Source organism: Salmo salar, chromosome ssa04 (assembly GCF_905237065.1).
Source record: "Salmo salar chromosome ssa04, Ssal_v3.1, whole genome shotgun sequence".
NCBI lineage: Eukaryota > Metazoa > Chordata > Actinopteri > Salmoniformes > Salmonidae > Salmo > Salmo salar.
This window is the reverse complement of record NC_059445.1, coordinates 16,235,461-16,262,200: the sequence shown is the minus strand read 5'-3', so window position 1 is coordinate 16,262,200 and position 26,740 is coordinate 16,235,461. Positions and strand designations below refer to the sequence as shown.

The 26,740-nt window shown below is 44.1% G+C and overlaps 1 protein-coding gene across 2 annotated transcripts in view; it reads right to left on the bottom strand.

The window, feature by feature from the left end:
* Window positions 1-26,740, bottom strand: part of LOC106602390 (polypeptide N-acetylgalactosaminyltransferase like 6) — a 243,677-nt gene that overhangs the window by 40,888 nt on the left and 176,049 nt on the right. For both annotated transcript variants that reach the window (XM_045716609.1, XM_045716610.1), the window contains exons 6-7: window positions 6,574-6,759; window positions 3,726-3,909 (exon numbers count right to left, since the gene is read on the bottom strand). In XM_045716609.1, coding sequence (XP_045572565.1) covers window positions 3,726-3,909; window positions 6,574-6,759 — 370 coding nt within the window. The remainder of the gene's footprint in view (window positions 1-3,725; window positions 3,910-6,573; window positions 6,760-26,740) is intronic.

Sequence of the window (26,740 nt, the reverse complement as noted above, 5' to 3'; positions counted from 1 at the left end):
TGGATGGAGGGAGGGAAGGCAGGCAGGCAGGCAGGGATGGAGGCAGGAAGGCAGACGGGGGCAGGCAGGCCCGCAGCCGTATGTGGCGCCACCAGTAGAAAGGCAGGAGGGATTTATTGAAAGCCTGTGGAATCCTTTATCTCCTCTGCACCTAGCAGTAGAGCCTCATTACCAGTCCATCACATGTTTGTCTCTTCCTCTCTCTCTTTCTCTCTCTCTTCTGGAATGGAGAGGCGATTCTGAAAAATCAGAGCTGCCCCATTTTGTCTAACTCCCACTCTTTAGTTTTTTTTCAAACAGAGGTAAAGTAGGAAATCAGCAAGTTTTTAATGTTTTCTTTTTTTTCTTCCTCCCTTCACTCCTCTGACAGTCGAGTACAAATTCACAAAATGTCCTGACTTGACGTGGAAGTTGGTGGTCCTTCTAGTTTCACACAGAGAAAAGGCTGTTCACAAACAGATGGACTGATTAATGTATTAAGTCTTGGACATCTTCAGAAGCCTTGGTGTCTGCCATCAGTGCCATGGCACGTGACAAAGTTTAACATGGACCCCACTGCCTGTTACATTGTCAGCATCAGGGTCCTCCTTTATGCCTCTTACCCTGACCTCAGATCAGATGCTACAGAGAGTGTCCCATTCTCCCTCCTCCACAACATCCTCACAATAAAGTGCATGTCGTTGGTTATAACAAAGGAATAGAGCCTTCTCGCCCTCAACATTCTCCTGTACATAGGGAACTGTTATTCTAATAAGATATGTGTGTTCTGTAGAATCATTGTAAATAAGTGGAAACCTTGGCCTAAGATAGTTATTTATATTACATTGTTCCTCCCTGTTGGATATTCTTCTTAACCTCCCAGAGAGCCAAGGTTGTGATGAGGAATATGTCCAGATATTCAGCTTGGTATCACAACGCACATGAAGAAATACTGGTCTCGATATTGATTTGACTTTCTTCCTTGTCTCCTCTTGGTGTTTTTTAACTTCTCTTTTCTCAAACCGAAACAAAAACACGGCACCCACAGGTAAAAAAAAAGAAATAGTCTCAATAGCAAGGGGATTTAAAAGGAGCAAGTCTTTCACAAACGTTGCACACTACATGATGACACCGTAGGTGAGATAAAAATCACTCTTTGATATCTTTGTTTGGAACATGAACATGGACCAGTTTCTTTCAGAACACATACGTGGCTCACTAAAAGTAATGTACTCAAAGTATGTGTTCAGCTTTGTTCGACCAAGCAATAAGTGAAAATTGGAATGGTTGTAGTATTGTGTCTGCTGATACAAATGAACATGCCTTCAATACAGTACGTGCTCGACTTTCAAAGTGCGATTATGATTACGATTAAGTCATTCCACCAGAACTTTTCATATGAGTCAACCCCACACAGTGATTTTTCTAAAATAAGCCACTCGAGTCTAAATATATTGGTGCAGTAGTAATCTCATTTAAACTGTAATCATTTCAGTGTACCCGGCCCATGTTCACATTACCAAACAGCATTGTGGGTATTATCTTGGTTGAACAGAATCTCTCTCCCATAGCCAAACATGACAGATGGAGGCAGTTTGGGAAAATGTAACATTTCATGAGCATCATCCTTCTGCATTCATTCCCTTAATGAATCCCAATTTAGCACCGCTTTGACTGGGACACCTGTGGTAATAGGACACACACACACACACACACACACACACACACACACACACACACACACACACACACACACACACACACACACACACACACACACACACACACACACACACACACACACACACACACACACACACACACATTGAAAGTTTAGGATGATGGAGCTGAGATGAGTAAGCAGTGTGGGAGGGTTAAAGGTCTGGTTTATCAGTGCAACAAAATGGAGCCAGGGAGGCCTGGCTGGGAGTCTGGCTGTGTGAGTTGTGCTGGCTGGCTCCAGAGAGGATCCATGGATTCATGCCTGGTAGGGGGTTCATGCTGGGCCTCAGGGCCTATAGGGGAGCATACAAGTCTGGGCAGCCTACTGTGAGCTGCCCTGGGCCAAGTCCTTAGAGTCTGGAGGAGTAGGAGGCAGCAGCAGCCCGGGGGGATAGTCTGGGAACAGGGAGAGGGTTCGTTGGAAGGTAGGAGGGCTGTCGTTCTGTCTTTCTGTCTGTCTGGGTTTAGGATAAGAAGAGGACCATTGAGTGTGGAGAGCTTAGCCTCAGGCTATAGGCAGAGAGGTGGGAGATTTGGATAAAGGGAACCAGGAATGAGAGCTGGTGTTATAGAATTTAAATTAGGTAAAGGTTCAGATCCAGGGGTGCACGGCATTGAGCTGTCAGTGTTTTGGGCAAGTTGCTGTGGAGGTGGGGGGAGGATATTTGGTTGTCCTGGGAAAGGTCTAGATACGAGAAGGGAGGGAGCCACTTGTCAAGGGAAAACAGCACCCTGACAGCTGGATTTCTGAGTAGGTGGATAAGCACACGTGCACACACACCCCCACCACCCCACCCCTATATTTACCATCTCAGCATTTACACAGTTTAACCCCTGATGATGCCGTTGCCCTTGAAGAGGACAGGTGATGATTTGCTTCATTAATAAACCATACTGTATCTCTATGTAAATGGAGGACGTGTAAAATGCCAACCGCTCCCTGTCACCTGGGATAAAAGTATCTGCTGACTGGGTAAAGCTATGCCTGCATCCAAAACGGCACCCTATTCCCTATTCAGTACACTACTTTTGACCAGGGCCCTTAGGGGAATAGGGTGCCATTTGGGACACAGACCAGAAGTAACACCCACTGGATCATCCTGTTCTGCCTTTACGTCAGTGGGGCTTTCATCTATTCTAGGGGCCCTCTACCTACGTACCTCTGTAGATCTGTGAGCTATCGCCAGTCGGAGCCTGACGCGTTAAAGAGATCAAAAAAAGGAGTTGGTTCAGGTGTGTATCTTTAACAGCAAGTGCTTACCTAGGATAGGATAGGATGAACTCTTATCTCCGCGAGGGATAAAATGGCCTTAGACACACAGTGTAGACCTAGATCACAAAGATATTTTAGGGTGTAAAGAGTGACTAACTGGACAGCTTGCCAGACATCGTGAGTCATTTCTGGGGGTCTAAAGATAGGTTAGCGGGTTCCTTTAAGCATTCATTGCATACACAGTAATAGCAGCAAGCAAAAAGTCCCTAGCAGGGGAACGAGAGAGTGAGCCAGAGGAGGCAGTCACAGTGAAGAGTAGAGGATGTTACAGCCCAGTGACTGCTGTGCCGCTCCCAATCCCCTATCCTCTATCACCTTCTCACACATTTCACCCCCAACTGGCGACGCAGCCAAGGCATTAAGCCCAGGATTAATTTAGAGGGATATATGAAGAGGGCTAGCGGAGGAAATTAGCTTTCTAGCTTTCTCACCTCCCCTCCTTGCTGCCTGGCTGCGCCACTGTTCTAGTAACTGACTGGGGGAAATGATTCAGCCGTGCGGCTTGTAGCAGGCTGGTGTCGCGTGTCATAAATTAGGCTGCGTTTACACAGGCAGCCCATTTTCTGATCTTTTGACCAATCACATCAGATCTTTCACATCAGATCTTTTTCAGAGTTGATCTGATTGATCAAAAGACCAATTGGTTAAACAAATATCAGAATTGGGCTGCCTGTCTATGACACATATAAGGTGGTTGATAGGTGTGTCTGTGTGTGTATGATTGCGTGCACATGCGTATATGGGTACTCACTCATAGGGATCACTTGTGTCGGGGCCCTGGAGCTCTGGAGGGATGGGGATGCGTTTGTAGTACATCTCCCAGTCGAAGGCTCCCCTCATGGCGTCCCCAGCCTGGGCTTCATATCCAAAGTGGTTATGGTCGATCACGTCAATCATAGGGCACACAATGGTCTTGGGGTTCTGGGCAATCTGGTCTTTATGGGGGACGGAACAACAGAGAGAAAGAGTGTGAGCATGTATCAACCACCATACCCTGCTGTTTGTAGTTCTCTCTTTCTTTCTTTCTTTCTTTCTTTCTTTCTTTCTTTCTTTCTTTCTTTCTTTCTTTCTTTCTTTCTTTCTTTCTTTCTTTCTTTCTTTCTTTCTTTCTTTTCTTTCTTTCTTTCCTATCTCTTGTTTTTCTCTCTCTCCATTTCTCTGACGTACACATAGGGAGTGGAACCAGGGCAATTGCTTTTTTTCCCTTGGACCTTGTGGAGGTCTCTGGGCAGCTCTGCTCCTCCTACAGCGAGTCACTGGACGATTAGAAACAATTACAGCGTTTCAAAGTAGGTTGGCTCCGTGGAGGCCTGAGAGCCAACCTCAACGTGTCTGTCTGCCGTGTGTGTGTGACTGAGCCGAGCAATGATAAGCCGCCCCAGATCTGTCACACCCCGCCCACCCCACCCTCCTCTCTCTTCTGTGGGCCGTGTGTGCTGGACCATGGAGAGAAGGGGAGCAGAGGCCCAACACCACAGCACTGAGACTAATGGGGAGTGACTGTACAGTATTGTACATTGACACACCTTACTATCAATACTGTAGCCTGGTCCCAGATCTGTTTGTGGTCCTATGGCTGTTGCCATGCCATGGGGCTCAGTACTGGTAGCCTGGTCCCAGATCTGTTTATGGCCAACTCCTATAAAATCATTGTCATGCAGCATGGCAAAGAGTAACACACTTTGAAATGGTGGTGGGTTTCTCACACGGTTAAGATGTAATTTAATTGGTATATGGAAGGCTGTACAAGCAGTAACTACCCAGCTATAAGCCCCCCTTTGGCCCTGCCAATATGAACATAGAAACTATTGACTTGAATCAGTTCGTGTTTATGTGTAGGTCTCTGTAATATTCATCTAGTGTGCTTACTGTGACACAATCCTTTGTTTTATTCCCTCACAATTCCAGCGCTGCGCCTAAGTAGTCTAAATCCGAATACCCATGACACCATCTTACTGGGCCTGCAAGGATACATTTGAAACAAAGGAAAGAGAGAACGAGAGAGAGAGAGCTCCCAATTGTAATGAAATAGAAATGAACAAAATAGGCAAATAACAAGAGGCAAATGGGAAGGGAACTCTCAAGAGCTCATTAAACGAGAAGGGATTGCATTTCAAATGTAGCAGTCAGGTGAAAAAGAAAAAGAGGTAATCCACCCAGTTGCCATGCCCACACTTCCTTATCTTATAGGTTTGATACACATAGCGAAAGAACGGTTATTTCAAAAGTTGTTCCATTCGTTATGTGGGTTATACATTATGTCCTTTGATCAAGGTAAGATCCAGGGTTTGTAGGAGATCCAAGGAGAGAGGAAGCATTAGATTCAGAGAGCAGTGATAAAACCTGGCCTGTTAATTAGACTGGTGTGGTGTTGGAGTCTTAGATCTGCAGAGAGAGAGAGAGGTAGAGGGAGAGAAAGCGGGAGAGAGAAAGATAAAGAGATTGAAATAAGAGAGAAAGAAAGAAAGACAAACAGCAAATCCCTGTATTCCACTGATCTGATATCAGAGCCCGGCAGGATGATTGCATGTGTCACCGTGCCTGTGGATGGCCTGGGGTTCACTGCGGTATCTCCTCCACTCTATTCATACATGCGAGCCCCACAGCACAGCATGGCCTCCCTCCTCCGCTTCACGCCCCACATTACATCAGCCTCCCAAATGGCACCCTATTCCCTTCATAGTGCACTACTTTTGACCAGGGCCCATAGGAAAGTAGTGCACCATAAAGGGAATAGGGTGCCATTTGGGACGCATATCCTCATCAGCCTCGCTCTGTTCTGCTCTCTGACAGGCAGGCGGCTCCATTCCAACCAATTAAAGAACCCCATACTGCGAGTCCTCTTTCTCCGTTAGCCAGAAGACAATGGAGCCATGTCGTGGAATGGTGGTGGTGGTGTGGCTATTATCTACTATTATTATTATCATAGGGACCTGGGCGTACATATCTGTCATACCTTTCATGGGAATCCCAGTCCCTGTGTGATTGAGTACAGTAATGGCTGTAATCACTTCACATCCATTTACTTTGACTGTGCTGGGAGATGGCTATTATCAGGGAGTTTCCCTGGTCTCCCTAATGTTGCAGTTTTCCTCAATGCTTAGGGTTGCACCCCTGGAGCGGCGCGTCGGGAACGTGCATTGAACATGGATTCAAGCTAAGGCTGCGGCACTCTTTTATCAAACAAACTACAGAAACAGAGAGATATTTCCTTTGTGAAACTGACAGATATAGAAGTGTGAGATAAGCCAGTTTTCTAATGGAGATTTTAACCTTCCTACTCTCTCACACGTTCTCTTGCTCGACCCGTCCCCCTTCCTTTCGCTCTCCTGACCCAAACTTCTCCCTGGCGCCACTCTCTTCTTACAGAGAAATAAAGACGACTAAAAGATGCACCTTCTCCGTCCCACTTTGTCTGACCTCTTCTCCCCCCACTTTCCTTTCCCGCTCACTCCTCTCCTGGCCCAAACCTCTCCCTGTCTAAGCTTTTTTTGTTGTTATCTCTACCTGCAGCTACGCTCTGCGACTCTGTTCTAGTCGACTCACCGAGCAGGGGGGACTACACTTTGTTTGGCTGGTCCACACACGCACACACTCACCAAGCAGGGGGGGCAGCCAGTTGACGTTGGCCTCACAGTGAGAGTCCAAGAAGGTGAGGACTTCTCCCTTGGCCACCGAGGCCCCCAGCAGACGGGTACGGATCAGACCCTCCCTCTTCTTGGTCCGAACGATGCGCACCTTGGGGAACCGGGCCATGTACTCCTCCAGACGGCCCTTCAGGTGCTCTGGGAAGGAGAGGAAGAGAGAGAAAAGGTTAGAAATGTGCCACATGGGAATGAAATCCCTCCCTATACAGTACATTCCTCAAAGATCATCTATTCAAAGAGAGAGAGAAGGGAGAGTGTTATAAAAGGATATCCATCCCTTTACAGTACATTCCTCAAAGATCATCTATTCACCTTTCTGCCACAGAGAAAGAGAGAAGGGAGAGTGTTATAAAAGATATCCATCCCTATACATTATTTAGTACATGGGTTATGATCACCTCTGTCACACACAGAGAGAGAGAGCGAGAGGAGGAGAGAGATTTATAATTATATATATTTTATTTATATTTTTTATTTAACCTTTATTTAACTATTCAAGTCAGTTAAGAAAAAATTATCATTTACAATGACGGCCTACCCCTGGCCAAACCCAGACGACGCTGGGCGACTGTGTGCCGCCCTATGGGACTCCCAATCACGGCTGGATGTGATACAGCCTGGATTCGAATCAGGGGCAATAGTGACGCCTCTTGCACTGAGATGCAGTGCCTTAGACCGCTCTAAGAGGATAATGGCATTCCACAAATGTATCCCTATTACGTATACCATGTAGCCATATGCCCATGACTTATACAGTAGGAGTTAAGATCACATTTGTGTCACAAAGAGAGAGGAGAAAGGAGAGAGAGGGAGGAGAAAGGAGCGGGAGAAAGGAGAGAGAGGGAGGAGAAAGGAGAGAGAGAGGAGAGAGGAGAAAGGAGAGAGAGGGAGGAGAAAGGAGAGAGAGAGGAGAAAGGAGAGAGAGGGAGGAGAAAGGAGAGAGAGAGAGGAGAAAGGAGAGAGAGGGAGAGGCGAGAAGAGGAGGGGGTGGTGATGTTAGCTCCTGGCTGCTCATCAGCTCAAGCTATCTCCAGGCCACCGATGGGGCTGATTATTCTGGATGTGCCTGAGCAGGGTGGGTCACCAATCAGCTAGTCGTGCCGGAGAGACACTTATGTCATCATTACTAGAGACGGGAGGGGATGACACTCTAGGTAGATTACACAGACCAAGGAGGTGTCAGATGGTACATTATGAAATACAGAGGGAGAGAGCGGTAGAGAGAGGGAAAGAGAGAAACAATCAGTGCTGCTCGTTTCCTTGAAACAGGAGGTAATTCAGGGTATTTGAATTGAAAGGAGATGGGGGAGGGAGAGAGAGAGAGAGAAAAATAGGGATATAGAAAAGTAAAAGAAAGAGATCGAAAGAGGGAGAGAAGGGTAGAGGGAAAAACATAAAAGTAAGAGAGAGAAGGGCAGAGCGATGGTAAGATAAAGAAATGAGGAGAGAGAGAATTTCATCTCTAGTGATATGTTAATCTAATCTTGCTATTGTTTCACCATTCTCCTGGTCCCATTCAAGGGCATTAACAGTTAACGTCCCTTAAGATTGCCCCACTGTTAGCACTTAATTGAATTGTTGAATTGGTCTCTGTTTTTTTGACATTACAAGGAGCAGTGGTATAGAGGCCCACCTGATAAACCAAGCAAAATAACATGGCGGCAAGGCTAACTTATATAAAGACTTCATAAACCATACAAGACACATTCATAAGCAGTAAATAAGCATGTCATACCGTAAAAGCTTGTTGTCGGTCAACCTTTGTCACATTGTGTTTGTAATAATTGAAATACAGTTCAATATGATCCTTCTATATACATGCATGCATACAAATAAGAACTGTCACCTTATCAAAATAATAACAATGAACAAATTCTTACTGACAATATCTATTTCCAGAAATCTAATTTAGAACCTGAGAGACGAAGCAGGGGAATGTGATGGAAAAAAGCATTCCAAATCGACATCCATTCGTTCTCCCCCCCTCCACCTCTCTCTCTCGCTCTCTCTGTGTCTCTCCCTCTCTGTCTTCCTCTCTCTCTCTGTCTTCCTCTCTATCTCTGTCTCTCACTCTCTCACTCTTTCTCTGTTCTCATATAAAGAACTGGTAATGTGTTTGACCCCTTCCTAACAGAGGCCAAGATGACCATCGGTATGGTGGCAGTATAGTAGAATAGGAGAACCATTCTTATCTTCCTTCATTGTATTATTTGTTAATTTCCCTGTCGGCGGGAGTTTTTTGCATGCCAACCGTGTCCCCATTACCGGCATCATTCAAATCCTTTAAAGGTAGCCGTTAATACCTGCATGCTGGGGCTCTATCACACGCCTGCAGCCTCGGCCACTGTTTGTCCGTGATTAGCCACACCGCTTTGCTTTTTAAACGCTCCGCATAGCACCATACCGCACCCTGTCTGGATTTACACTAAGTAGAGTGTTGAAATGGGAGAGAAAGGGGGAAGGAAGAGGGTTTATTTCAGTCTATAGACAGATGCTGGCTTAGTTAGGTAGCCTAGCGGTTAGCGCGTTGGGCCAGTAACCAAAAAGTTGCTGGTTCGAATATCTGAGCTGACAAGGTGTCGATGTGCCCTTGAGCATGGCACTTAACCCTAATTTTCTCCAAGAGTGCCGTACTACTATGGCTGACCCTGTAGAAAAACACATTTCACTGCACCTATTCGGTGTCAGACTTTTCTTTCTAGCATCTAAGACAGGGCCGCCCAACCCTCTTCCTGGACATCTCCAGTCCTGTGGGTTTTCAGTCCAACCCTAATTTAACACACCTGATTCTACTAATTAGCTGCTCAAAAATACCTTATTTAGTGTATCTGATTCAGCTAGTTTAGGGTTGGACTGAAAACCTACAGGACAGTAGATCTCCGGGAAGAGGTTTGGGCAGCCCTGATCCAAGATGTTAACATCTACAGTAGGTAGAGCATAAACAGATATTAGCCTAGCTACCACCTTTGTGTCACGGTTGTCATAAGGAGGAGCGGACCAAAGTGCAGCGTGTGTGTCGTTCCACATTTTATTAACACTGTGAAACTATGCAATTCACAAATAAACTGAAATGACGAAACAACAAACCGTGACGCAGAGGTGAAATATACACTGACTCAAAATTAATCTCCCACAAACCCAGGTGGAAGAAACCCCTACTTAAGTATGATCTCCAATTAGAGACAACGAGGAGCTGCCTCTAATTGGAGATCATCCCAAACAAAACCAACATAAAAATACAAAACTAGAACATGAACATACATTGGGGGAAAAAAGTATTTGATCCCCTGCTGATTTTGTACGTTTGCCCACTGACAAAGAAATGATCAGTCTATAATTTTAATAGTAGGTTTATTTGAACAGTGAGAGACAGATTAACAACAAAAATATCCAGAAAAACACATGTCAAAAATGTTATAAATTGATTTGCATTTTAATGAGGGAAATAAGTATTTGACCCCCTCTCAATCAGAAAGATTTCTGGCTCCCAGGTGTCTTTTATACAGGTAACGAGCTGAGATTAGGAGCACACTCTTACAGCTTGTTACCTGTAAAAAAGACACCTGTCCACAGAAGCAATCAATCAATCAGATTCCAAACTCTCCACCATGGCCAAGACCAAAGAGCTCTCCAAGGATGTCAGGGACAAGATTGTAGACCTACACAAGGCTGGAATGGGCTACAAGACCCATCGCCAAGCAGCTTGGTGAGAAGGTGATAACATTTGGTGCGATTATTCGCAAATGGAAGAAACACAAAAGAACTGTCAATAGCTGGGACCATAGTCACCAAGAAAACAATTGATAACACACTACGCCGTGAAGGACTGAAATCCTGCAGCGCCCGAAAGGTCCCCCTGCTCAAGAATACATATACAGGCCCGTCTGAAGTCTGCCAATGAACATCTGAATGACTCAGAGGACAACTGTTGAAAGTGTTGTGGTCAGATGAGACCAAAACAGAGCTCTTTGACATCAACTCAACTCGCCGTGTTTGGAGGAGGAGGAATGCTGCCTATGACCCAGAGAACACCATCTCCACCGTCAAACATGGAGGTGGAAACATGATGCTTTGGGGGTGTTTTTCTGCTAAGGGGACAAGACAACTTCACCGCATCAAAGGGACGATGGACGGGGCCATGTACCGTCAAATCTTGGGTGAGAACCTCCTTCCCTCAGCCAGGGCATTGAAAATGGGTCGTGGATGGGTATTCCAGCATGACAATGACCCAAAACACACGGCAAAGGCAACAAAGGAGTGGCTCAAGAAGAAGCACATTAACCTGTTGGGGATAGGGGGCAGTATTTGCACGGCCGGATAAAAAACGTACCCGATTAAATCTGGTTACTACTCCTGCCCAGTAACTAGAATATGCATATAATTGTTTGATTTGGATAGAAAACACCCTAAAGTTTCTAAAACTGTTTGAATGGTGTCTGTGAGTATAACAGAACTCATTTGGCAGGCCAAAACCTGAGAAGATTCCAAACAGGAAGCGCTCTCTCTGACTATTTCTTGGCCTTCTTGATCATCTCTATCCAAAACATGGGATCTCTGGCATAACGTGACATTTTCTAACGCTCCCATAGGCTCTCAGAAGGTGCCAGAACGTTGAATGGTGACTTTGCAGGCCATGGCTGAAAAACAGTAGCGCATTTGGATAGTGGTCGATCTGAGAACAATGAGACTGGGGGCGCGTGCACGAGCCGACACCATGTTTTTATTTTTTCGTCTTTGAACGAAAACAGGGTTTCCCGGTCGGAATATTATCGCTTTTTTACGAGAAAAATCGCATAAAAATTGATTTTAAACAGCGTTTGACATGCTTCGAAGTACGGTAATGGAATATTTTGAATTTTTTTGTCACGAAACGCGCCAGGCGATTCACCCTTCTTTACCCTTCGGATAGTGTCTTGAACGCACGAACAAAACGCCGCTATTTGGATATAACGATGGATTATTTGGAACCAAACCAACATTTGTTATTGAAGTAGAAGTCCTGGGAGTGCATTCTGACGAAGAACAGCAAAGGTAATCCAATTTTTCTTATAGTAAATCTGAGTTTGGTGAGTACCACACTTGGTGGGTGTCAAAATAGCTAGCCCGTGATGGCCGGGCTATCTACTCAGAATATTGCAAAATGTGCTTTCACCGAAAAGCTATTTTAAAATCGGACGCCGCAATTGCATAAAGGAGTTCTGTATCTATAATTCTTAAAATAATTGTTATGTTTTTTGTGAACGTTTATCGTGAGTAATTTAGTAAATTCACCGGAAGTGTTCGGTGGGAATGCTAGTCACATGCTAGTCACATGCTAATGTAAAAAGCTGTTTTTTGATATAAATATGAACTTGATTGAACAAAACATGCATGTATTGTATAACATAATGTCCTAGGAGTGTCATCTGATGAAGATCATCAAAGGTTAGTGCTGCATTTAGCTGTGGTTTTGGTTTTTGTGACATTATATGCTAGCTTGAAAAATCGGTGTCTGATTATTTCTGGCTGGGTACTCTGCTGACATAATCTAATGTTTTGCTTTCGTTGTAAAGCCTTTTTGAAATCGGACAGTGTGGTTAAATTAACGAGAGTCTTGTCATTAAAATGCTGTAAAATAGTCATATGTTTGAGAAATTGAAGTAATAGCATTTCTAAGGTATTTGAATATCGCGCCACGGGATTCCACTGGCTGTTGAGTAGGTGGGACACACCTAGCCCATAGAGGTTAAGGTCCTGGAGTGGCCTAGCCAGTCTCCAGACCTTAATCCCATAGAAAATCTGTGGAGGGAGCTGAAGGTTCAAGTTGCCAAACGTCAGCCTCGAAACCTTAATGACTTGGAGAAGATCTGCAAAGAGGAGTGGGACAAAATCCCTCCTGAGATGTGTGCAAACCTGGTGGCCAACTAAGTGGCCAACTAAGAAACGTCTGACCTCTGTGATTGCCAACAAGGGTTTTGCCACCAAGTACTAAGTCATGTTTTGCAGAGGGGTCAAATACTTATTTCCCTCATTAAAATGCAAATCATTTTATAACATTTTTGACATGCGTTTTTCTGGATTTTTTTTGTTGTTATTCTGTCTCTCACTGTTCAAATAAACCTACCATTAAAATTATAGACTGATAATTTCTTTGTAAGTGGGCAAACGTACAAAATCAGCAGTGGATCAAATATTTTTTCCCCCACTGTAGAAATACAAAACATAGAAAAACACCCCCGTCACGCCCTGACCTACTCTACCATAGAAAATAACATCTTACTATGGTCAGGACGTGACATTTTGAGATGAACGCCAATAGTACTGTCTCTGCATCATCCGCCTGTAGGCCTGTAAGACCAGTGTTCTCTGTGTAACCCATTAGTCTACAAAAGAAATCTGACCCCTGCACAGTAACAAGTGATTTTCCATTCCGGGGCCTATTATTCACACCGCAAACATAACCATACATCTGAGTGTTGGCAAAGACAATGAACCTCATTGTCCTATCAGCACACAGAGAGAATGTCCAGGTTGGCCAATAAGTCAGTCATTTTGTGTCCTTGAGTGGGGCACACCTCCCCAAAGTCACTACTCACCACCTAAAAAAGTTGGATTCAGCACTTTTCTTTTCCCTTTTCCTCTCTATCTTTCCCCTCCCTCTCTCCCTTCATCACAACACTTCTATCTAAACTCCCAGGGTGTCTCCCCTTCAAACTAATGGCCCCAATAAAAGTGACAGTAGCAGTATGAATGAGATGCCTCCCGGCCCGACCCGGCGCTCTCTCTCTCTTTCTCTCTTTCTTTCTCCCTCTCTCTCTCACTAAGGAACAGGACGACAGGAGGGGAAATTAAAAAGGAGGGAGGGAGAATGGTTCAAGGCTTGTTAGTGTAAGTGATATGCGCCACCTAGAAAACGCTAGGGAGCTCTGGAGCTGGTTGGACGGGTCTAAAGAGGTAAGAGGCGGGCCAATTCCCTGTACAATTTCCAACAGGAAAGAGAGAGATCTATCACGCCAGGTGTCCTTTGAGTGGTTTATTAATCAAGGTCATAAATCAACGGACTGACACATGGCATGGTTGCTACGGCGGTGGAGGTGACAAACAGTTATGGAAGGGGGGAAAGTTTTGCGATCCCAGCGGCACTGCAGCGAGCCCGACAGCTCGTGATAAAGGGCAGCAGCCATGGCGGTGGGTTGGGTTCCTTCCTCCCTGCTACTTTGATGTTTCACAGGCAGGGGGATAGTCTTTTAAGGTGCTCTCTCTCTCTCTCTCTCGCTCTCTCTCTCTCCCCTCTCTCCGTCTAAAATGTCTTTGGGCGATTTCTCTTTGGGACCTACTCTCTCTCTCTCTCTCTCTCTCTCTTCCTCTTCTCTCCTATTCTCTCTCATCTCTCTCATCTCTCTCCCTCTCCATCAAGGCATAAAAAGATGGATTGCTGAATAAGGGCGTTTAGCCTATAGAGCGTATACCTGACCTCATCTGTCAGTCGGTCCATCAGGAGTTTAGATTCCCTCAAAAGCCCAAGCCTTCTAATTTTTCCCACTGACCCCCATCACCAGCAATAACTACACAGAGAAAGAAACTCAAATGATGTGTCTGAAATCACCCCCTTGAAAACTAGTTCTTGAAACGTAGTCTGGGCAGGCTCCAGTTAAATAAATGATTAGAAATATAAGCGTTTTTAGGAAGTAGCAATTGCCGTATCCCTCTCTTCGCTCCTGTGTTTTAATGAAGAGGCAATAAGCCCAAGTTTTTCCTGCACTTTAATTGCATCAATTTCTGTATTAATATTATTTTATACTAACTCGATTGTTTCATCTGTAAAGTTCAAATAGCTTAGTGAAGAAAGACTATTAGCCAGTGTAAAGAGTGTTGGATAATTATGGTTTGGCTACTGGCTACGTTGGCAGCTCACACTCTTTGCAACACTGGGTGGGTGTGTGTACAGTGTGTGCGTGCGTCCGTGTGAGTGTGTAGATGCCTCCATGCATGTGTGCATTTGCCCCCGCTATAGTGTTTGTCTTGAAGACCGACCATGTCAAAGACTACATATCTAGATGTTCTGGCTTCTCTCTTCAGTTCCATGACAGGTCATTCATTAAAACCTCCAATAGCTTCAGGGGGTATAGACTCAGTCAGGGACACAGCTAGCTAGAGAAGTGAAAACGCACAGGGCAAAAGAAAATGGCCAGAATTTCCATAATTTGCCTTTTAATCAAATAGGCGGAACAGAAAAGTTTAAAACATGTCATGTGGGTTTCAAAGCTAATTATGAGTGGAAAGTCCAAAACACCCCATGTGGTTTTTAAAGCCAATTATGAGTGGATAGTTGAAAACGTTATAGATGGTGTAGTTCAAATGAACCTCTCTACGGCTGGATCAAAGAGGGTATTGTGTGAGTGTGACCTTCGTTTCAGTATCGGATCGAATTGAGGGGGTATGCGGGGGTATGCCATATCCCTTGTTAGAAAAAGGTCAAAAAGCGTAAAGAAATATTAGAAAATTGGACCCCATTATATTAAGAGATCTATAACGACGCTTTACTCTGCAATGCTTTAGGCTAGAAACAAGATGTGCGACTCCGATGCACATGTGGATATCCTTGGATCGTCTCTGTAACATTCACAGGCATTTTGGAAGTGTAACGCGCCATTTCGAGAGTGGAACATCAGCTACATCAAAGATAAGAATTTGACACGAGACAGCATACGGATCTGAGCAGGATGTGACTTTATTCTGGGTCAGGCAACCACCATCTCAATTAGTTCACGTGACAGACAGGAATTTATAGACACAGGTGTGACTCTGCCGATATCAATTGAGCTAATCACGTTCTGAAAAAGATGTTTAACTAAATTGATACTTGATGGTTCATATAAATTAAATGTTTATAACATGTTTGATAGTGAAATAACATTTGTGAAAATAGTATAGACTTTATTTTCCCTATATGAAATATATGAAATTATAATTAAATGGCCTACCCAAAAGATGTCATGAGTCATGTTACTTACACTACATCGAATTGCAGGAAATTTGCTTCAAAATTTTTTGACGTATCTTAATGAACAATAATTAAAATAGGCCCAAATACAGGCTCTGGTCAGTATTTTCATCTCCAACCTTGACCAACTCACATTTCCCACACATCTGTTGAACTTATTTGGTCTTTCACAATAGCCTATGTAAGTCAGTGGCATTCCCCCAGACCCACCTAGTAATAAGCATACTGATGGTGAAGAATCTCTAAAGAACTAACACTAGAGCACTAGAGCATCATCAAAGATAGAATCAAATAATCACTAAGCAAGCCGTTGGCTCTATGCTTTGTTCACAGTATTAGCTGTGCTGTGCGTATTTGAAGTGCGCAGGAAGCCTAGGCCCAGCCTGTTGAATAAGAAGACCCCCCCTTCTCCCCTTGTTGGCTTCAATTTACTCCAACCAGGTTTTCCTCTGGGACGACTGCGATGAACCGCCTTGAACCGCTCATAAAGGCTTACCTCGCTCTGTACCAACAGAGATCAATGTTCAGACTCAATCCCAATTTATTACGTTCTCGCTTTTCTAAAGAGAAGAAAACAATGAGGTTCACTCGCTTTGGTTGCATGGAATCTTGAGAGATTCCATCAGGCGTAGATTTCTAGAACAAGGGTGAGGAGTAAACGTGTTCACGTGAGGGTAACTAGGCGCGCGAGGCTCCGATGTCCTAGTGTGAGCATGGTTGTTAATACACATAAAGGAGAGGAAGGGCAAGATGGAGGCATTCTGATCCAGCTATATCTTTTCATTCATCCTTTACTAATCACAAAAGCCCCATTGAGTCTGGAATCTCTATTTCTGACCTCTGATATGGTGACCCTGAAACTGTAAAGCACGTGTTACTATAGTCCAAGTGTATGAAAAGAGAAAGCAGTACAACATAAAGAATGCATGTAATGAAGTGACTTTTTAAAGGTATGAGAAGTGTCTGGCGAGAAGCCTTTTCCAGCAGTTACTGCTTGGCTATTACCGAGATTACATCAAGTCACGGTGGTAAAAAGGTCGAAGTGACTCCTAAATCTTAAACATAAAGTAAACCAGATAAGATTCACAACGTGTGCAGAGAGAGATCATGATTATTAGTCCATGAACTTCTGGCCAACTCAACTAATAATTCATCTTGCCTCCCTCCGTTCCAATAAATCCTAAATGTTTTGGCTGGAGCTTTGTGTTTCACTCAGATTGACGTACTGTATTTTGCCATGGCATGTCCTTCACTACAACCTAAAAGCTCCGCCAGTTAAAAGCTTTTGCTTGGTAAATCATTCCAACTTCCATATATTTTAAGGTCTTCAAACCTTCCTGAGAGAGAACTATTGTCCACACTCCTTCTTCTGTTGTTTCAATCACAATCGATCTATCCTTTTACAATCCACAGTGGATAAGAAACTTATGAAAGCAAATTGTCCTACAAAGTCGCTGAATATCTGTTCTTCTTACGAAACTCTATTGAATGGCACCAGAGCACTCTGTTCCAACCTTGGCGAGGTTGATGCCTACTGCCCAATGTCTTAAGGACAGGATGACACACAATGCCACATAACAACACAGAAAATGCTGATACATTTCTAAACACTTCCCCAGAACAACGGTCCCTTGCTTTAAAAGGTGAAACAGCCAAGGAACAGAATAGGATCCATAGACGTATGGATTTCCCACCCTGTAAGATCACCTGCAACAAGAAGCAAGAAGATCTATTGACGAGCGTTGAGATAATTGACATCCAAATGTCAAAGGTTGCTTGGTGAAGCGGTGAGGGCTCCGGTTGTATGTTTGATATACACCGATCGTTAGAGACGGGGAACAAAGCCCACGCCTGGACCTTATTGATCCGCTGTGTGTGTGTGTGTTGTGCGTGTATGTGTGTGTGCACGTGTTCCCCTGCTCTTCGATGGGAGAAGATGACAGACGCCGCATATAATTGGCGGGATAAAGAGGCAGAAGGGAGAAGACACAGCCGACGTATAACGCACCACACTGACATTTGTCGCGAGCGAGGGTTTCGTCCAATCAAAGGAGGCCAAGGGATAATTACCTGGCTGAGTTTGTGTAACACGGGTAAGACTAGTGAGGGGATGGTGGGAGGAAGGGGGGGAGGAGAGGTCGCTCCCCCGCACCTATCGGAAACAGTGGCTACTCTTTCATTCACTACGCTTGTTTACCACCAAGGTTATATGACATGGGGTCCTTAATCAGCGCTGAGGCAGGTGTGTGTGTGTGTGTGTCTGAACGGCTTTTCTAGCTCTTATCTTGAGAATTGCCCTTTATCAACACTGGGCTCTCTGTTCCTTCCTAGGGACTAAATAAACTACAGGTGTATTCTTTCTACTCAACTCAGCATCTAGATGCCTTTGAGAACATCCGTATCCATGATCTATGATAAAGTATTTAAGAAGGCATGGAGTCAGGCAGACAATACCAGCAAGGCAATGCTCTGTTTTATAGTTTGACTTTGTCTCAATACATTAGCCTATACAAAAGGTACAACGTCATGCAGAAGAAACCACTCTGACATGACTGTCTTTTGAATTAGATACCATTTCCAACATGCCATGCTTATATGAACAATTATTTGTCGTTGACGTTTTTAAAAGAGTCTGCTAGACGATTCCTTCACCTTACAACCCTCTTTAATGCTCACAATGTGTTTTGTACTTGTTCTATAGCCAACATGCTGCTAACAGACTACAGATGATTATTTCTGAAGTCGCATTAATGAAGAAGTGCTGTTCAGTGCAATACAATTCCAAGGGTGGGAACGAGGGTTCTTCCAGTCCAAAGAACATGTGTAGTTAACTTAGGCCTTGGTAAAAAAAAAAAAGCGCCTTTCATAACAATTAAAAATGTCAGTGAAAAAAAGAGAGGAATGGAACAGATGACAATTAGAAGGACAACCAGGACAATGACAGCTGCTAAAGCTAGTTTACTCTCTCTCTCTCTCGCTCTCTCGCTCTCTCGCTCTCTTTCAAATCTCCAACATAAGGAAGGACAACTCGAGGGAAGCAGATTTTGATGACTTCAATGAACCACTTTCTTTACCAAACACCTCCCTGCTTTGCAAAATCATCTTTGAGTAACTCCTTGAACAAATGTGAAACTTCTCTCAGCCCTGCAACCATCACAACGGATTTGTCACACAGCGTTTGCAACAGATAACAGATTCATCAGTCTGACAAACTGATAAACGCATTATTAAGATACAAAAAGATAAGTGAATGTTTGGAACAAAGTCAGCAGAAAAGTGCCTATGACCTGGAAAACCCATGGTGGTTGTTCTTCGATAGAAGCTGAGGAAGGAACCGTGCTTACTGAAAACTTGCTAACAACCTGGTTACTTTGAAGGGAACCGACATAAGGACTTTGTAAGACATCCATACGACATAGCTAACACATTTATAAGAAGTAGATCAGCATTTATCTGCCGGAAAACAGATCTGTGTCTGTATCAAGATGGGAGTAGGCCAAAAGAATCAAGGAAGTCTCGTCATGGCAACCAGTTATTATGATGCTGTTTGAAGTCTGGAAACATTGTCTGTTCTGTTGTTGTTGTTGTTGTTGTTGTTATCAGTACTGTAGTTTATTCTCATAGGAAAGGTTATTTATAGTGTTGAAGTCTCCTCCTTCATTCTCTTTCTATTCCCACTACAGGCTCCTAAACAACTTCCCCAAACTCCAATCAACAGCTCACATGCACCGTGCTCCCGAAGAACACCCTCTACACACTCTCAGCACATTCCATAAAACCCCATCACAATGACCTTACCGTGGAGGCAGAGCTGACAGAAGCAAGAACATCCCTGAAAGAAGTGGAGGGAAAAAAACACTCCACATTCAGCACTGGACAAAAGTGTCTCCAGTGTAGCATCCATAAAGACTGTGTTTGAGTGCCTGCGTAGGTGCGCGTGTGTATATTTGTGTGTGTGTGTGTGTGTGTATTTGTGTGTATGTATCTCAGGGTTCCTTTGGGAGTTTGGGGAAGCAATTACACACTTGGCATGAAAAGAGATTCTGGCAAAAACCCATCGGACAACAAAACCCACGAAGGAGCACAGCTTTAAATTAGTCGGTGCATTTGATACAGCGCTCAAAGTTGTCCAGCCTCTCCATTCCATCCTCTCAGAGCATACACTGTGCCTATTGAGCTGCCTATTTGTTCTTCCTCAAGTCATTACATGTTTCCGTTCCCTGAAACTTTAAATCAATGACTCACTTCACTTAAGCACAGGACAGTTAAGCCTGACTTATTTCCCCCCTCTGCAAATGTGGTTGTTTTTGGAGGAGGGGTATAATGTGTCTCTCATCCTCATCTCATAATTGGAAATGGAAATGTATGTTAAAACAGAACAGATCCTAAGCATATTTAGAACAGCATTGTGGGTAGACGATGGGGTTCTTACTGTAATAATGGACACAAATAGCCTTCTACTTTAACTGTCACTCTAATGCTCTGAGGGTAGAACTAACATGTTGTGAATGCAATTTGACATAGTTTACCCTCCAAGTGTCTTGGTGTATGTCTGTCTATTTTCTTTATACCGCCTTTTAGTTATTGGGGCCTTCTTGCTATAATCATGTCGGAGTGTGGTGTCAGGGGAATGTCTCTCTGAGTGCACTTTTCCATACCTGGGTGTGTCACAGTGAAAACATAAGAGAAGGAAGTGCAGGACGTGCATGCAGGGTGTGTGTGTGTGTGTGTGTGTGTGTGTGTGTGTGTGTGTGTGTGTGTGTGTGTGTGTGTGTGTGTGTGTGTGTGTGTGTGTGTGTGTGAAAACATGCAAAGCGAGAACAATGCTACATTTCTGTTTCTGATGTTACACAATAAAAAGGTACAATAAAAACACAAGCACTACGCCTAAATTCTTAATTTTTAGAGAACATCAACATTTTAATATTATGGAAGAGTGGATGATAATTATTATAATAATAGATGAATCACTGATCATTAAACAGGAACCACTGCCCTCTCATTGAAAGTAATTCAATGGATTGAGATATTCAGCTATTATAACATGTTTTAATATGATAGGCAAATGAAAGGGAAGAGCTCATAAAGGTTTTGTTTCACAAGCTTCCCTCCTCCCTTTCTCCCCTCTCCTCTCCTTCATCCTCCCTCTCTCCCCTCTCCCAATCCTCTCCTCCTCCTCCCTCTCTCCCCTCCTCTCCTCTCCCTGCCCTCTCCTCCCTCTCCCCCCTCCTCTCCCTGCCTTCTCTTCCCTCTCTCCCCGCTTCCCAGGCAGACCGTACAGTACAGGACATTAAAGGTGTCCTCTATTCCAGTTCCATAATGGAACCGGGAATCCACTCCCCGCCTCTGAGATGAAAGCGTCTGGAATTCTCCAGAACCCCGGGACCCTCTCTCTCGTTTGTGACATTCTACACTCGCCCGCTCTGAGGTCAGGATATGAATATTCTATTGACAGTCGGCGGACTGATTGGAAGCACAGCGATGGTTTGGTTTCATGAGGGATCATTAGTATGGCGTACCACAACTCCCGCTTTGCGCCGGGGCCGACACCAACTGTCAATAGACAGGAGGAGACGGAGGAGAGCCGACTTCATTTCTCTCACAGAACATGGAGGATGGTCCTGTAGCTCACTAGTTACTGTGACTAGGTTGTAGAGGGCCACTCCAACTATATAGTCCCCACGCATTCACAGTGTTCAGTGTAGAATGATATTCACATCCTTATACTGTATGTATGGGTAGATTTCCTTGTGACATTCCAGTAGTCCAACTGCTTACGACCGACCAGCTGGTCTGTGGTTATTTGCAGTTATTTAGGTAAAAGGATAATGGCATTGTAGTCCCCAGGCTTTTTAATGCAGTGTTGGTTTCAATTTCTCTACTCCACCATTTATTTAAGTAATAAGGCCCGAGGAGGTGTGGTATATGGCCAATATACCACAGCTAAGGACTGTTCATATGCAAGACGCAATGCGGAGTGCCTGGACACAGCCCCCGAGGTGCCTTATTGCTATTATAAACTGTTTTCCAACGTAATTAGAGCAGTAAAAATAAATGGTTTTATCATACCTGTGGTATACGGTCTCATATACCACGGCTGTCAGCCAATCAGCATTTAGGGCTCGAACCACCCAGTTTATAATTATATTTATACCATGGCGTTGTTGAATACTTGTTTCTGATTGGCTTGAAGGGCATTCTAGAGCGTACATTATTTCCCTATCCCTATAACAGTATATTTACACGGTAGAATTCAATGGCTATAGTTCATTCTTTCATGTTCTATGTTTGGGCTGCTTTTGAAAGCAACAGTCGAATTGAAAACATTACTGGCATTTGATTTTCATAATGGCAAGCTAGGACTGATGGTTTGGTTAGCTAAACTAGCAAGTCTGTTTGTTACCATGGCAACTACTGTAGCTATCTAGTAAACTTGCAAGCCACTTCAGTGGATGTTGAACACATTTCTACTGGCATATGTGTTAAATTATAGCCATTGTATAAAAGGAATAATCAACTTGGGCCTCTATGCATTCTACGGAACATAATGCAACTCCGTGGAAGGTCAGATCCACTCGGTTAGCGCGTCGTGGAAAACACCTTCAACGTCGTTCATTATCTTCCATAGAACGCATATATAGCACTTCGTTGAATATCCCTTACAAAGTATCTTCCTGCCCATTAGCATCGTAACATGTTTGTAAAGCAACAACATACCTAAAGTTTACCTTGAGTGATTGTGAAAAAGTCAAACAGCTACAGCTGTGGGGTGTGTGTGTGTGTGTGTGTGTGTGTGTGTGTGTGTGTGTGTGTGTGTGTGTGTGTGTGTGTGTACATCACTGATGTTATTTATTCTACCTCTGTGACTGGTGGGAGGAGTGGGACCAGTTAAGCCATGCCAAATCCTCCTACTGCAGAGACAGCGTATCACTATGGCCCATCATTATCACTGACACTAGGTCCTTTAGCACCAGGAGCTTTCTGACTGCAATCCTTTAGGGGTTTAAGTGGACTTGACTCTGTCCTATGGCGAGCAGGTTGCACGCTGTCACTGTCACTGCAGCTAAGGAGGGAGAGGGGAAGGACATCTGTGTGGCACAACAGATTATGGCTTGTTAAGAAACAACTCCAGCCTCTACCTATTGGTTCATGTCAGATAGAGTGACTGAAAAACACCCACCCACAAAGCCTCAACCCACAGCACAGATTTAAAACATGGATATTGGGGAGGCAGAGGCTGCAAATAATAATAAAACCAATACTTGTAGTTCAGTCAGACAGACAGAAAATAAAGAGTCAACACGATTAGGAGCAAAACAGCAGACGAGGAGTAAACCTACAGAAAATAGGCCGTTGTTTTGTCTAGAAAACATATCAGTACCTGTCAGAGGAACAGGCAGAAAGTTGGGTTTATGAGAGCTGCAGAGACATGATTATAGCAATGAATTAAGACAAACCACAAACACAAAACCTGTGAGTCACAAACAGAATTGAAGTGTAGTGTCTAACACAACAATAAAGCTGTACGGAGCTACTGCTTGTACAATAGGCCTGTCTTATCACGGACGAGACAGGTTACTTCTCACAAAACGAAAGAAAAAGAAAAAGGGATGTTTTGGGGAGGTATGACGGTTGTTCCTGTTTTTCTTAAACTTACATCCCACCAACGAGAGAAAAAGAAGAGATGCTTTGTCTCCCAAACGAGAGGAAAAAGAAGGGGTGTTTGGGGATTTATGACGGATGTGCCTACTGTCCTCCTTAAACAATGCCTTCATTATCCTCCAGCTCTGCTGCTTCACTCAGACAGAGAACAGATGGAAGTAGGACAAATAGGAGTCAGGAGAAGAGAGGGAGAGATGGAGAGAGAGGGGGGGAGAAAGAGAGAGAGAAATGTAACTCAAACCTTCCACCGAAAAAAATAACTCCATGTGGAAGATGTGAAAATATTTGTAAAAAGCGTTTTTTAAACACGTTCCTATCAGTAGGGGAAGCAGCTATGGAGCGGGCCTGAATCATCAAAACATGTGGCTAGTGCCAAGGAGCCTTGACCTTTTTAACACCGATCAAATATTCTGGGAGAGACTTTAAGCACGGAATACCCATATGTCTTCCTGCCCCGCTCCGCACCGGCTGGCTGGCTGGGGAAACAAAAAGACGTGACATACATTTGGAAAAAGCTGTTTCTACATAGATAATAGTGGGAAATCTACCATCTAACCTCTAAAAGTCCGTGAGGATTTCAGAGTGAAGAGCAGGACTTCTAACCTTTGAATAAGGACTGTTCAAGTATAATTAAGGAAGGATAGAAGTCAACGTTGTACTGAGGGAATTCAACTAATTATTCATTCTCCTCAGGACTGAGAGTTGGAGTGTGAGACAATCTACTACAGGGATGCAGCCAATGATCTGAAGTCATTACTTCAATAAGAAGCGCTCATTTTTGTTTTCCATTGCAAAAAGTTTTGCCACAGTGTGTACATGGACCCGAACCTTCTTAGAAAGACATTATAGAAAGATAGGAAAACGCTCTGAAACGGAGTGAAACAGGGAAGTACTATCTGAACTTGTCCATTAAGAAAGTCTCATTTGAGGTTTTTCTAAAGTGTTCCCTTATGAACACGACCCTGTTATAAGTCCTTCCAAACCATTCTTAGGGTTGTTCAGAACATAACCGTACCTCCAGGTACACCTACCTGTATACCATTAAGCATAATTAAGCATAACCTCTGTAATATGCAATTCCATAACTGTGAAGTGAAGCCGTAGCAAGAAACCAAAGAAACCATTTCATTAATTCAGCTCGTACAGTGGTCTCAGCAGCAGAATATATAACTGTAGCTTTACCCGAGCCCAGGAATGAGTAATATCTCTCAGATAAAATACCGGTCTGAGTTGGTTGTTTGTCTTGACTGTACTCAAATAAATCATTCAACCAATAGGATTGGAAAGAGGAATGAAAGAGAGAAGACATCTCTGTCTTCCTTCCTCTCTGCTTCTTATTGTAATTCCCTGTGTGAAGCACCAGGGATGCATCACTGCTATAAGACCCCCATGGCCCGGGCTTTATTTTAAGCAGTAAAAAAATGATGATTAATGAACAGGGATGGAGGGGAATATGGTCCTTTGGAGATTAAACCTGCAGTAGGAGGGGAGGTGAGAAAGTGTGTGCGTGTGTGAGAGAGACAGGGAGCGAGAGGGAGGGAGAGAGAGTGTGTTTCAGTGTGTGTTTGGTGTGTGTGTGAGAGAGACAGGGAGCGAGAGTGTGTTTCAGTGTGTTTGGTGTGTGTGTGAGAGAGACAGGGAGCGAGAGTGTGTTTCAGTGTGTTTGGTGTGTGTGTGAGAGAGACAGGGAGCGAGAGTGTGTTTCAGTGTGTTTGGTGTGTGTGAGAGAGACAGGGAGCGAGAGAGTGTTTCAGTGTGTTTGGTGTGTGTGAGAGAGACAGGGAGCGAGAGAGTGTTTCAGTGTGTTTGGTGTGTGTGAGAGAGACAGGGAGCGAGAGAGTGTTTCAGTGTGTTTGGTGTGTGTGTGAGAGAGACAGGGAGCGAGAGTGTGTTTCAGTGTGTTTGGTGTGTGTGTGAGAGAGACAGGGAGCGAGAGTGTGTTTCAGTGTGTTTGGTGTGTGTGAGAGAGACAGGGAGCGAGAGAGTGTTTCAGTGTGTTTGGTGTGTGTGTGAGAGAGACAGGGAGCGAGAGTGTGTTTCAGTGTGTTTGGTGTGTGTGAGAGAGACAGGGAGCGAGAGAGTGTTTCAGTGTGTTTGGTGTGTGTGTGAGAGAGACAGGGAGCGAGAGTGTGTTTCAGTGTGTTTGGTGTGTGTGTGAGAGAGACAGGGAGCGAGAGTGTGTTTCAGTGTGTTTGGTGTGTGTGTGAGAGAGACAGGGAGCGAGAGTGTGTTTCAGTGTGTTTCGTGTGTGTGTGAGAGAGACAGGGAGCGAGAGTGTGTTTCAGTGTGTTTGGTGTGTGTGAGAGAGAAAGGGAGCGAGAGTGTGTTTCAGTGTGTTTGGTGTGTGTGAGAGAGAGCGAGAGGGAGGGAGAGAGACTGTGTTTCAGTGTGTGTGTGTGTGTGGTGTCTGTGCGTACTTCTGTGTGTTTCAACAGTGTCCTCACGTAGCTGCATACGAGCTTATACCACACAAAGAAATGTTTCTTCTCTATGCCTTTTCTCAACCGACTTCTCCTGCTCTCCGTTCCCTGTCTCATCTAAATGAGATGGCAACGTGCCAGCATCGTTAAGAGAAAAAATAGTGAAAAACTCACTTTCACTCCGTACTGGATTTCAACTTATATTTGCATTCACTGAATCTGTTTTTATTTGCTCTCCATAAAAGCCCATTTGTATTTGCAGAAAAAAAAGCAAATTTCCATTTTAATTAATTCTGAATAATACTGCTTAAGTCCCCTGTTTTATTTAAAACTGGTTGCCTTGAGTTGTAAGCTCCGCATTGATTATAAGGCGATAGATGAGAGATGGATCGTGGAGTAGTAAGCTCCTCCATCCAGGCACCACAGCCCTTGACTAAGTGTTTGAAGAAGGTAGGGTGACAACACCAGCTGTCCTCCCTGCCTCTTAACAGGCTGATCCTTAGCGCCCTGCAAACTAAGTGGAAAACGAGAGACCCACCGAGTGTGAAGAGAGTGAGGAGAGACCAAGGGGGGAGTACAGGGGTGTGTGTGTATGTGCGTGTGTGTGTGTTTGTGTGGATGTGTGCCTACTTGAGCGTTGTGTGATAAAAGAGTTTGAGATTTTGATTGTATTATTGAGACTGGCTTTATGCTACACTTTATGAACGGACAAACATTGCGTGACTGAGGTCACTTGAGTTCACTTGAACTCATTTACCAGGCGGGACTCTTTTTTTAGGCCCGAGGTACGGGGCTTTTCTTGAGGAACCAGAGATCATTGTTTTGTGATGTTTTTATGTGTGTGATCAGTTGTTGTGGATTTCTAATGTTTGAAGGGTATTATGAAAAGTGTATTTCCATACGGACTTTTACATGAGTCCTTAGTATTGGTGTAGACTTGACGGACCAGACGGGACTCATTCCCTCACCAGCAAAAAGGAGAAATCTATATTTTCTCTGGTAGGCACGTCTTACCTGGCACCCCTTAACAAACAATAACCTCAAATCAACTACC